Consider the following 14099-nt stretch of genomic DNA (forward strand, 5'->3'; position numbering starts at 1 on the left):
TCCTGAAGCCATGTTGACGCCATCGGGAAACGCGACGGCGTTTCCAACGGCGTCAACACTTAGCCTCAGGATCAGAGAATCCCGCCCTTTAGGTTTCAGGCAAAATCAATGGTTGTACTCAGAATTCACGGTGGGCAAAATTCCTTGTTAAGCTTTGCCAAAAGGTTGTCACAAGTAAAAAATGGGGGTTCAATTCCATCGTTGGTTGGCTCACCTACCCCTGGACTCCACTTCCACAGTAGGATGCAGGGTTACACCATCAACACTCAATCACTGAATGGTGCAAGGATCGTTTTAAAGATTAGTAATTTTCCAGAGAAAACAGCTGGAATGAGAATATATCCTGGGATAAATAGGGTAAGTATTTCACAGGAAACTCTTTTAGGATCCGTGAGGATGTTTGTTCCCCCAGGAATGTCTGGCTCCCTCCAAACTACGCAGCAAAGTCGAACGATTTCCAGAAGAATTTCAATAGTGCCTTTCACAGCAGGGAAAATGTCTCTCGTTTGGGACAATTTTGGTCATAGAATGGGGAAGAAAGGAGCCTTGTTATTCCTGGGACCCATAACCAATTCAACTGGGCTGCATCCCTCAAATATGTCCTCAAAATCTCAGGTGCAAGCTGGCAGTGGGTGGAGGTTCAGTCTCAAACCAAATTCCAACCGAGGGTAGGTGCACTGGATTCTTCTGAATGGTAGAGGCAGCTTAAGAGGCTGCAGATTTGTATCCAGTGGTGAAAGCAACCCGTTTGATTAGCTGAATCAGCTCTGTTTGCCCACAGTGTGTAGAGAAGGGTGACATTCTTCACTTCCATGTCCATGCAGACCTGCAATATTAAATGTCGGGTGTGCACCTAGTTCCTGTGTGAAGTGGTACACATTGCCGAAAAAGGCAAAAATGGAGGCTGTCCAGTTGCTAGCATGTGGTTTGATTTCTCAGATTCTACTTCATATTTTCATTTTAGAGCTGTTTGGTTCCCTGATCTATTTATCTCTTTTCTTCCTAATCATTTTACATATTAGCCAGCACATTTCACTGCTCTGCAGTTAGCCACAAGCAGTTGCTCTTTGTGTAAGTATTAAACAGACTTGGGACTGGATTCTCTGTTTCAGGGACTATGTCCCCACGCCGTCCTAAAAACTGTAGTCTTTTACGCCAGAGAAACTGGCATCAAAAGGCCACAGATTCATAGCCCTGCAGGGGGCTAGCAGGGAGCCGTCGTGAAGCTCGCAGCTCCAGCTGCAGATACGGCCCCCTGCACTTCCGGGTCAGAGGCCGCGCACAGCGGCGGCCTCCAGCGGCTGCACCGTCCTCCATGGCGGACTAAGGCCGCAAACCTGGACCGCGGAAATAGCACCCCCAATCAGCCGCCCGGCCCGGACAGCCCACACAATAAAAGGCCCAGTCCCGTATGAGGCCCGCCCTGCTCTCTGATTGGCCCGCCCCGAACCATTGTCCGCAGCCACCTCGTGAGTTTCCCGAATGGCTGGGAACATATTAGAAATACACCGTTGAGGGCAGCACAATGGCGTTGTGGATAGAACGGGGACTGCGGCGCTGAGGATCCGGGTTCGAGTCCCGGCCCTGGGTCACTGTCCGTGTGGAGTTTGCACATTCTCCCCCATGTCTGTGTGGGTTTCACCCCCACAACCCAAAAGATGTGCAGGTTAGGTGAATTGGCCATGCTAAATTGCCCCTTTAATTGGAACAAAAAAGATAATAATTGGGTACTTTAAATTTTAAAAAATAAATAAATAAAAGAAATACACCATCGGGACTTAGGCCGGTCGGGGACGGAGAATAGCGGGGCAGGCCTCAAGCAATGGCCGCTGTTTGTTGATACGCAGCGCGGCGTACTCCCCGAGTACACTGCTTTTCTGGGGCTGGAGAATAGAGAAAACGGCGCCGGTCCCGATTCCATGCATGCAACTGGATTCTCCGTCCCGGCTCCGGACACGATTCTGGGGTCAGGTTGCAGAGAATCCAGCCCTTGACCTTCAGGGCGAGATTCTCTCGCCTCCACATGGAGTGTTTCCCAGAGGTAGGAGGTGGCGCATCATTGGCTCCCGGTGGGATCTTCTGGTCACACTGCTGTCAATAGATTTTCCATTGAATCCACCCCACACCACTGGGAAACCCACGGAGGGGGTGCGCCATTAGTGGCAATGGAGGATTCTGCCGCCATTAATGGCCCAAGAATTCCAGCCTTGATTTTTGACCTGCTTTTCTCCCCTTGCTTTGTTTTTTGCCAGTCCTATAGAAAGAGCTTGGCTCCCATCCTTTTTACAATTGTCCTAAACCCACACATTTATTGGGCGTGAGATTAATATCAGGTTATATTTTGCATTTTGGGTTGTGTAATCAGTAGGGATTCATCAATGGCCTAATAGTTAAGGATCCTCCAAGGAAGAGTGATCATAGCATGATAGAATTTCAAATCCAATTTCAGGGTGAGAAACTGGAGTCCCACATTAGCATTCTGGAGTTAAACAAAGGCAGCATGGTGGCATAGTGGTTAGCACTGATGCCTCACAGTGCCAGAGACCCGTGTTCAAATCCGACCTTGGATGACAATTTGTATCGAGTCTTCACATTCCTGTTGTTTCTGCGTGGGTTTCCTTCAAGTGCTCCGGTTTTCTCCCACAGTCCAAAGATGTGCAGGTTAGGTGGATTGGCCATGCTAAATAGCCCCTTAATATCCAAAGATGTGTAGGTTAGGCTACAGGGTTGCGGGATTGAGGGAGAGATGGGGTGGAGGAATGAGCCGAGGCAGAGTGCTCTTTCAGAGGGTCGGTGCAGATTCAATGGTCTGAATGACCTCTTGCACTGTAGGGATTCTATGAATTGCATAGGCATGAGGACAAATCTGGCCTGGGCAGGAAAACTAAAAGGCAGGACAGTTGATGAGCAGTGGCAGTTGTTTCAGGAGATATTCCATTCCTCCCAGCTAAAATATATTCCAGAGAGGAGGAAAGAATGTAAGTGGGGGGAAAAAGATCCATTGTTAAGCAAGAAAGTTGAAGATAACATAAAGACAAAAGCTAAGGCATAGCATAATGCAAAGGCCAGGGGCAGGATGGAAGATCGGGAAAAGTTTAAAGATCAACTCAAAAATTAATTAAAAGAGCAAAGGAAAATTATGAAATAAAATGAGTGCCAAATATAAAATAGGATAACGAAAGCTTCTATAAGTATATGATAGGGAAGAGAATAGCTGAAGTGAATGTTGGTCCCTTGGAGGTTGGGACCAGGGAGTTAATACAGGGAGGAAACATAGAAATGGCAGAGATACTAAATCAATATTTTGCCACCGTTTTCATAGTGGAAGATACTATTGCCATCCCAGAATAACAGGTAGTGCAGAGGTAATAGAAAGGGAGGAACTTAGAACAAATCATCATCAATAGGGATAAAAATACTGAACAAGCTATTGGGATTGAAAGCTGACAAGTCCCCAGAGTCTGATGGGCTTACATCCAATGGTCTTAAAGGAAATGGAGCTAGTGGATCCATTTGTTATAATATTCCAAAATACCCGTGATGTGGGTAAGGTTCCAACGCATTTGGAAAATGTTACTGTAACAAACTTATTCAAATAGGGAAGGAGGCAGAAAGTAGGAAACTATAGACCCGTTAGTTTAACATCTGTCACTGGGAAATTATTAGAATCCATAATTAAGGAAGTAATAACAGGACATTAGGAAAGTCAAAACGCAATCCGTCAGAGTCAGTATGGTTTTATGGAGGGTAAATGATTTTTTGACTACTTTGCTAGATTCTTTGAAGATGTAACAAGCCAAGTGGATAACTGGGATCCTGTAGATGCAGTATATCTGGACTTCTGGAAGGCATTTGATAAGGTGCCGCATAAAAGTTTAATACACAATTATGATCACATGGGGTTAGGGGTAATTTATTAGCTTGGATAGAAGACTGGCAACAGACAGAAGGCAGCGAGTTGAGATAAATGGGTCTTCTTCTGGTTGGCAAGATGTAACTAGTGGGGTGCCACAGGGTTTGATCCTCTAATATTTATAATCTATATTAATGACTTGGATGCAGGGACAGAAGGTACTATAGTCAAATGTGAAGATGACACTAAAATAGGTAGGATAGTAAGTTGCAATGAGGAAATAAGAAATTACAAATGGATGTGGATAGGTTAGGGGAGTGGACCAAAACTTGGCAGATGGAGTGTAATGTGGATAGGTGTGAGGTTATCCATTCTGGTCAGAAAAATTGAAAGACAACTTATTATCTAAATGGAAAGAAACTACAGAGTGCTTCGGCGCAGACAGATTTGGGCGTCTTTGTGCATGAATCACAGAAAGCCAGCATGCAGATACAGCAAGTGGTAAGGAAGGCAAATGGAACTTTGGCATTTATGGCTATAGAGGATAAAAATAGGGAAGTATTGCTGCATTGGTGAGACCACACCTGGGGTACGGTGTACAGTTTTGAGGAGGGATGTAGTTGCATTGGAGGCAGTTCAGAGGATGTTCCCTCGATGGATTGCAGAGATGATGTTACGTCACCCTGGGCGAGAACGCGGTCAATTCCAGCCCTACGTGCCCTGGAGTCACAACGCAAGTGAATTAATTAATAATTCTTCTAAAAATACCCTAAGTCTTTAGTCTTTGACCACACAATGATCACAGTCACCAGGTTTGTAAATGTAAACACGATTACTGTTTATTTTCAACAAGAACTTTCATGAAATATACAGCGAATGCGACTGGTTAATGACAAGCTAATACCCAATACTTACTTTAAATTACCCCTACTCTCTACACACATACACACAAGACAGACAAACACAAGAGGGGTGGAAAGGGGTAAAAATCATAAGTGGAGGGAAGAGTCTTTGTTCGAGATAATGGTTTTAGCACACTTTTTTCCTCACAGCATGCTTGCAGATTAAAGTCTTTGGTTTGCAGCCTGTAATGGTCTTCTTTGCCGATTCATTCACCCAGGTTTCCTGCAGTTTAGAAATGCATTACTCACAACTTTGTTTCACATCAAACTTTGCTTTCAGTTCATGGCTTGTCTTCACGTCTCTGTAGCCTCAGGAGCTCAGCCCCCACAGGCTTTCTAGAGAGAGAGAGAGAGAGAGTCAGCCCTCACAGTAGCCTTCTGGAGAGAGTTAGCTGGAACTTTAGGGAGAGAGTCAGCTGGATCTTTTTGGAGAGGGTTAGTTGGATCTTTCTGGAGATAATAGCTAGATCCCCTCACTGTGCGGCCAGAACCAAAACTGAAACCAAAACCGCGTCCTTGGGAGTCTGAAAAACATTCCAGTGGAATAATGTCCAATCGCCAGCTGTTACCGAGCAACCCTCTGGGCCCATTGATTAGCCCCCAGCCAAATCAATCAAACCAAGTCCCAACCCATCTCTCTGCCACTGATGTCGTCCAGTCTGTTTAAACCAGCACAGCCTTTATGATACTTCCTGCTTGAATTAAAGATTCAGGCTTCTTGCCTTAAAGTGAGATGTCCATTAATCATCCATGAACCAGGAAGGACCCTTACAATGATGAGTTTGTCTTATGAAGAGAGATTGAGCATTTTAGGCCGTCACTCTCTCGTGTTTCAAAGAACAAGGGAAGATCTAATTGAGGTATATAAGATGATAAAAGGGACTGACAAAGTTGATGTAGAGCGGATGTTTCCTCTTGTGGGGTAACCTAGAATTATAGATCTTAGTTTTAGGGTAAGGGATAGCGGATTTAAAACAGAGATGAGGGGAAATTAATTCTCTCAAAGGATCGTGAATCTGCGGAATTCGCTCCCCCAGAGTGCAGTGGATGTCGGGACATTGAATAAAGTTAAGGAGGAAATGGACAGATTTTTAATCAGTAACGGGTTGAAGGGTTATGTGGAACGGGCAGGAAAGTGGAGTTGAGGCCGAGATGAGATCAGCCGTGATTGTATTGAATGGTGGAGCAGGCTTGAGGGACTAAATTGCCTAATCATGTTTTAATTATATGCCACACAACGCTGGTCAAAACATGCTCGGGCTACACTGGGAAGTACAACTGAGGCAGTTTGGCCAAATGGGGAACCACAGCGACAGAGGGAGGGGAGGCAAGTATCTGCAAATATGTATCGTGATCTTTGTTGTTTCTGTTTTCTTTTTTGCTCTTTGATTCACCTCCTTTTGTAATTTAAATTTCTCCTTGTTTTTTTTTTCTTTTACTTGGTATTATGCACATTTTGTCAACCTGTAACTTAACCTACTAACTGAAATGTGTAACATATAAGGTGGAAACCAATAAAAACAAATTTTAAAAATGATACGTCGCACAGCCTCCCCTTCCCAATATGATTATCAGAACGTTGGTGCTTAACGATCATACGGATGCAAAACGTTAACACTGTTTCGATCTCCACAAATGCTACCAGACCTGCGAAGTGGCTGCCATATTTCCCTTACTGCCCTGTAGGGACTGAGAGGGATATCATTACACAGACAACCATCAGGTGCCCTTGTCTCGATGGTAACTTCGCATGTGCATTGTAGTATTCAATGGTTCTGTGTTTGATTATGTGAGTCTGGTAACTGATTTATGCTCACTGTGCTTGATTGGTTAAGCCTGGGTGTGGACTCAGAGCAAAGAAAACAGACACCACAGGAACATTTAGAAGCTGAGCTGTATGCATGAGTGCAGACATTTTGTGATTGCAGAGATAATTAAAAATTCTTGTAAATAAATCTGTTACACACTTAGAAACTCGTGTCACCCCTGCATTGCTCTGAGATATATAAAATATACAACAAATATGCTTGTTCAGTAAACTTCAGCAGGGTATTTTGAGGAAAGAGGGTATCACAGCTGTGTCTCAATCCCAAGACTATGCCCAAGCGCTGTCCACCTGGATCATAGCAGTGAGCAAAAGCCCCTTTCTAGTCTAGAGACTCTTAAATTAAACCAATAGGAGCACCTCGATTCTACCCCAGCAATAATCAGTTAACTCAACAGCAATTTTTTCACTAGACTCTGGGATTTTCAAAGCAAGGTGACTTGATTCTGAGCGGGCAATTCTATTAATAGCTCCAACAAATGGAGATTACTGCTGACCAATGAGCATGAAAAATTCTGATTTCTCTTCCAAAGCCACTTCACTTCTACCTTCAGGATCTTCCTTTAAACTCACTCCTACATAAACTAGTTTTTTAAAATAAATAAAGAGTACCCAATTATTTTTTTTCCAAATAAGGGGCAATTTAGCGTGGCCAATCCACCTACCCTGCACATCTTTGGGTTGTAGGGGTGAGACCCGCGCAGACACGGGGAGAATGTGCAAACTCCACACGGACAGTGACCCAGGGCCAGGATCAAACCCGAGTCCTCAGCGCTGTGATGCAGCAGTGCTAACCACTGAGCCACCATGCCACCCTCTACATAAACTATGATCTCTTAAATCCCACTTGCTGTTCAGTGTCCACATTTCCTCCTTGTTAAAGGCTTAAAATGCTCGATCATGAAAATAAATAAATCTCTATTATTGTACAAAGTGTTGATGAGGAAAGCATCATAGTCACAGCTCATAGTCACAAGTTGAGGCTCTCTCACACCGGGAAACACCCTAGATAATTCCTCGGGCCAACAGAGACCTCCTCCTTTGACATTCACTATTTCTTCTACAGAAATTATGCTAACTAATTTTCATTTATTCCATTTTAGGTAAATTATGACCACTCTACTTTTAGTGTTTGTATGTTTGCGAGTGATCGCAGCGGCTATTTCCATCGAAATTTCTGGTAAGGCATTTTTCATCATAAGTTTGTGATTATATATTACTATGTCAATTGTCAGATTTTGTCTTGACTCTTTTGTAACATACTCCCCCTGGCAACAGGTTTGAATAGCTTATGGATGCTCATTGGCCACAAGTGTGGGATCACACAAGACTGTCAGTGCAAGAGGATTGTGGATCTTGAAAGCAATCAGTCTCCTGGAGATGTGTCAAATTTCATCCTTGATCAGTTAATGTTAGCAGTCACGGTAGCACAAGTGATTAGCACTGTGGCTTCACAGCGCCAGGGTCCCAGGTTCGATTCCCCGCTGGGTCACTGTCTGTGCGGAGTTTGCACGTTCTCCCCGTGTCCGCGTGGGTTTCCTCCGGGTGCTCCGGTTTCCTCCCACAGTCCAAAGACGTGCAGGTTAGGTGGATTGGCCATGCTAAATTACCCGTAGTGTCCATAAGGGTTGGGAGGGGTTATTGGGTTGCGGGGATAAGGTGGAAGTGAGGGATTAATGTGGGTCGGTGCAGACTCGATGGGCCGAATGGCCTCCTTCTGCATTGTATGTTCTATGTTAGCAAGGAAATCAGTGTCACAAAGGAAGATGGTTGTGGTTATTGGAGATCAGTCATCTCAGTCTCGGGACATAACAGCAGGGGTTCCTCAGGGTGGTAACTTCGGCCCAATCATCTTCAGATGCTTCATCAATGACCTTTCTTCCAACGTAAGGTCAGATGTGAAGATGTTCGCTGATGATTGCACTAGGTTCAGCACCATTTGAGATTCCTCAGATACTGAAGCAGTCCACTTGCAAAAGCAAGATCTGGACAATGTCCTGGCTTGGGCTGACAAGTGGCAAGTAACATTCACGCCACACAAGTGCCAGACAACGACTACCTCCAATAAGTGAGAAGAAAACCATCACCCTTAACATTCAATGGCATTACCATTACTGAATGCCCTCACATCAACATCCTGGGGTTACCATTGGCCAGAAGCTGAACTGGACTAGCCATATACACATTGTGGCTACAAGGGCAGGTCAGAGGCTAGGAATCCTGCTGAGTAATTCACAACCTGACCCCCTAAAGCCTGTGCACCATCTGCAAGGCACAAGTCAGGAGTGCCTGGATGAGTGCAGCTCCAACAACACTCAAGAAACTCAACACCATCCAGGACAAAGCAGCCCACTTGATTGGCATCCCTTCCACAAATATTCACTCCCTCTAACACTGACGCACAGTAGCGACAGTAACTACACGATGCACATGAAACTCACCAAGCCTCCTTAGGCAACACCTTCCAAATCCATGACCACTACCATCTAGAAGACAAGGGCAGCAGTCATATGGAAACACCACCACCTGGAAGCTCCCTTCCAAGTCACTCACAATCCTGACTTGGAAATGTATCGCCACTCCTTCACTGTCACTGGGTCAAAACCCTGGAACTCCCTTCCTAACAGCACAGTGGGTGTGCCTACATCACATGGACGGCAGCAGTTCAAGAAGGCAACTCACCACCATCTTCCCAGAAGCAATTAGGGATGGGCAACAAATGCTGGTGTAGCCACTGAAGCCCACATCCCACAACAATTATTTTTAAGTAAAACAGCTTTGAGCTGCCATTCAGATTTAACTGATTCTTTAATGTCCATCTGTGCATCAGATTTTCACATTCCCTGGCTGGAGTGTAACTTGGATCTGCAAGCTTCACGGCATTCTAAGTAGGAGGTTATCTCAGGCTAATAGAAGTTTATAAAATTATTAGGGGTATAGATGAGGTGAACAGTTGGAGGCTTTTTCCCAGGGCGGAATTGAAAATTACAAGGGACACAAGTCAAGGTTTGGTGGAGATGTGCGGGGGAGTTTTTTTACACAGAGGGTGGTGGTGGCCTGGAATGCACTGCCAAGTGAGGTGGTTGAGGCAGATACTTTAGTGACCTTTAAGACTTATCTGGATAGGCACATGAACAGACGGAGAATAGAAGGATACAGGCGGTTGGTCTAGATAGGACACGTTATCGGTGCAGGCTTGGAGGGCCGAAGGGCCTGTTCCTGTGCGGTATTCTTTGTTTCTTTGTTTGTTTCTTTAGTATCAGCAGCATAATGATACCCTGAGTAACTTGATATTTCTGTGGCCAGTCATTGAAAAATTCGTAACATTACTGGTGTAAGGAGATGTCATTTTATTCCTGTATAATAGATAACACTAAGGCATTGAGCGTGAAGATTGCCGCGCAGTCGCCAGTGAAGGCTGTTCTTGCGAGCTCTGTGACTATCCCCTGCTACTTTATCAACACCACGCCACTCTCACCGGACACTCCCTTAGCAACCCTGCTGGCCCCAAGAATCAAATGGACCAAAATCACCGAAGGAGGGAAAGAGACCGTCATTGTGGTTGCCACTTCTGGAAAAGTTAAGATCAGCCACGAGTACCAAGGTCGAGTCATGCTTCCAAGCTACCATGAAATCCCAAGTGACGCCACCTTGGAGTTGGATAAACTACAATCAAGTGATTCAGGAATGTACCGCTGTGAGGTGATGCATGGTATTGAGGACAGCCAGGATGTTATCGAGCTGGTTGTCAAAGGTAAATATTATTCTTTATTTTATTACTGTTTCCCTTCCCTGTTTTTGGGAGAGTTATTTTTTACATAGTAGCCAGGAATAGATTTATCTTTCCTTTTACCAATGGAGTTACATTGACCTATTCCAATACCCACCAGAGTGACTCCAAATGCTCTCCCAAGAGAGGTGGTCCTTCCTCTGCCAAATAGATTTGTTGTAGCATTGTTGGGCCTTTTACCATTGTTGAAGTCACATTGGGAGTACATTTTCTTCAAGTCCACTCTCCTAACATGGGTGTGCAAAACAAAGGAAAAATGTGAAAGATCAGATGGGAAGGCCAAATTCCAGCCCATACACAAGCTGGCCAAAATAAAGAGTTAACAGCATTTGATCAGTAGAAACCGTGGCAAAGAAGAGAATGCAATGGCAAAGTCTTGTGCCATCTACAGCTACCCCTGATTACAATGAGCCATCTTGACTTTCATTTCACTCGCAGGGTCTGCTCAGTCGAAACGCAACAGACTGGGCTCTGGACAACCTTCCAACGAGCAATTTACAACCCACTATCAATACTGGAAGTTAACACTAGAGGGCGTTTGTTACCTGCATTTTCTTTTCTGATTCCAGGTGTTGTCTTCCATTACCGTGCCATTTCCAGCAGGTACACCCTCAACTTCTACAAAGCCCAGCAGGCTTGTATTGACAACACTGCCACCATCGCAACCCCAGGGCAACTGCAGGCAGCTTATGATGATGGATTTGATCAGTGTGATGCTGGATGGTTAGCCGATCAAACAGTAAGGTCTGGACCAATTCTACTTTTTGCCCACCAATGTGGGTGGGATACCATTTTGGGACCATGGGGTGTGAGGTCCTAGATTTAACAAGATAATACAGCCAGTTTTCCCAGGTCTCATTGAGTCCATAAACTGCAATGAGGCCCCACGAGTGGCACCGGAATTGCATGCATTACCCTAACATTTATTTAGTAGAATTAATGTTGTGTAGAAATTATTTTACACTTCAGCATATAAGAGATGATCTAACATATGCCAGAATACATGTTTCCTATTTTCTCCTCTCCCGGAGAGAACATGACCAATATTTAGTCTGATGATCTCGATATCAATTGCTTTCATAGACCTCATTGAAATAGCCTTTCCACTTGAGTCCAGATGGTGAATCTTGGCAAACAATTCAACCATGACGGGTCATCACAGCTGAGCATAATTTCATCCCCTTATCAGTGTAGGTGGACTTTCTAGCAGGGATCACTAGGTGGTGATTGAGAGCAGTAACTATGACTGATCTCCTGTCACCCCCCTCGACTCTGTTTTCCATCAAAACGTTGGTTAACTCAGCACAAGTTGGAAATCAAATATGGAATCTTCCTGGCCTATGTGCCGGGCAGGGCAATTGCCGTTGAGTCATCCGAGATCTGTTAGGATCCTGGATGAGGATCCAACTATTTGCAATTCGTAAAACTGTGAGGAAAGGTTACTTGCGCCATAGGAGTGATAACACTGACTAGTAGGTATTTTCTTATGTTAAAACAAACTTTAATTTAAACACAGAAGTAACCACATTAGCAACAAAGGAATAGCTTTACGATTACAACAGTTCTTAAGTAAAAGAAGAAACTATAAGTTATTTCATAAATCTGCCACTCTATTCCAATTAAGCAAAGCAATTTAGTTCAAATACCACTCATGAATAATGTTAACAACCAGATTTTTTTTTGCTTTCTTTCGCTGTGCAGGATCTTTGGAGAGAGAACTTTTCAGGACTAAAATTGAATCACCTGTGGCCAAATTAAAATTGTAGGAAGAGCTCACTTGTTCAGACAGACCTGGCTCCTCCTCTTAATTATATAATCTGTACCCAAAGCATAAGGCATTTCTTCTGTCTCCTCACACAAGATGTGCCATGACTGTTTAGCCAGGATCAAACACAATACCCCTCATAAATTATCCACACTCCAGTTGTCCTTTAAATATAAACAGTATTCCATTAGTTAACTAGCTGCAAACAAGTAAATGGTTCTCAAATCTACCAACAGAACATTTCACCTGCAACATCAATGATTGCTTCACTTTTATGACCCTTAATCACAGTTTTAGCAGGCATGCTGCCTGTATGCATACTGTCTGTATGCATCATAACCCAGATTTTTATAGAATTGCTGCAATAAGATGTGACAATTTCTTAAATTCATCACAGCTCTAAGAGCAAGTAAATTTTCAGTGTGTGAAAGCACCACTGATATTATTTGTATAGATATTTCATGCTAAAACTCAATTCACCCTGTGCACATTTCACTAGGCTTCTCAGTAACAGCATATCAGCATCTTAGCAATTATTCCCTTTGACAATTGGCTATTAAGCCAATTGAATTGTTAAGGACAGGGAATGAGCATTGGATGAAGAGTATAAATAGAGGGCGGGATTCTCCGAAATGGAGGCAGAGTGTTCGCGCCGTCATGAACGCCGTCGAGGTTCACGACGGCACGAAACGGCCCCTATCCCGACCGATTCAGGGCCCAATAATGGGCTGGGAGTGGCGCCACGTCATTTACGCACGGCAGGCCTTGGCTCGGCATAAAGGCGGCACCGCATACATGACGCGGCCGACGCCGCATAACTGGCGTCACCCACGCATGCGCGGGTTGGCCGGCGCCAACCTGCGCATGCGTGGTTGCCGTCCTCGCCGAGTCCGCCCCGCAAGAAGATGCCTGACGGATCTTGCGGGGCTGCGGAAGAAAGGAGGTCCTCCTTCATTGCGGGGCTGTGGAAGAAAGGAGGTCCTCCTTCAGAGAGGCCGGCCCGACGATCGGTGGGCACCGATCGCGGGCCAGGCCCCATTTGAGGCCCCCCCCGGTTGCAGGATCCCCCCCCTCCCCCCCACAGCCCCCCCTCCCCCACAGCCCCCCCCCAGCCCCCCCAGCCCCCACCCCCCCCAGCCCCCCCCCAGCCCCCACCCCCTCCCCCCCCTCCCCCCCTCCCCCCACAGCCCCCCCCCTCCCCCCCCCCCAGCCCCCACCCCCCTCCCCCTCCCCCCCCTCCCCCTCCCCCCCCCCCAGAGGCCCCCCCCCCAGCCCCCCCCCCCAACGCAGGCCACCCCCCTCAGCGTTCCCGCGCTGTTCCCGCCGGCAGCAACCCAGGTGTGGACGCGCCGCTTTGGGCAGGCTGCTCAGCCCATCCGGCACTGAGAATTGCGGGGGTATCGGTGAATCGCCATTTTGGCTGCCTCGGGCTATTCACTGGACCGCGCCGCGCAAAACACGATTGTGCCGATCTGGCCGCTTCCGTGAATCGCGGGAGGGCATCGGACCGGCGTCGCGGGAAAGTTTGGCGACCCAGGCGATTTTCCAAACCGGCGTGGTAGCGGAGAATCGCGCCCAGAGAGTTTGGGTGCCTTGGCGACCCCCTTTAAATGCTTTGATCTTTCAAGTTTCATTTGTGATTTGGTTTTTGCTTCAGGCAGTATCCCTTAAAAACTGGTTTAGCACAGGGCTAAATAGCTGGCTTTTAAAGCAGGACCAAGGCAGGCAGCAGCGCGGGTTCAATTCCTGTACCAGCCTCCCCGAACAGGCACTGCAATGTGGCGACTAGGGGCTTTTCACAGTTACTTCATTTGAAGCCTACTTGTGACAATAAGCGATTTTCATTTTAATTTCAGTTTTATCTGATTTATTTTAATTGGTTATCTGTTTTACCCCAAAATAGGAGTATAAATAGAGACAGCTGCAACAGTTGGGGGGGGTTGGTGGGGGGGGACGGGTGGGGG

The 14099-nt window shown here is 45.9% G+C and overlaps 1 protein-coding gene across 1 annotated transcript in view; it reads left to right on the forward strand.

Moving 5' to 3' along the window:
- LOC140387432 (aggrecan core protein-like) overlaps positions 1 to 14099 on the forward strand; it is a 143414-nt gene that overhangs the window by 50607 nt on the left and 78708 nt on the right. The window contains 3 exon segments of the mRNA XM_072470532.1: positions 7684 to 7760; positions 9948 to 10334; positions 10940 to 11114. Of these exon segments, the coding sequence (XP_072326633.1) occupies positions 7691 to 7760; positions 9948 to 10334; positions 10940 to 11114 (632 nt within the window). The 5' untranslated portion in view covers positions 7684 to 7690.

The sequence above is a fragment of the Scyliorhinus torazame genome, chromosome 12 (genome assembly GCF_047496885.1).
Source record: "Scyliorhinus torazame isolate Kashiwa2021f chromosome 12, sScyTor2.1, whole genome shotgun sequence".
Lineage (NCBI taxonomy): Eukaryota > Metazoa > Chordata > Chondrichthyes > Carcharhiniformes > Scyliorhinidae > Scyliorhinus > Scyliorhinus torazame.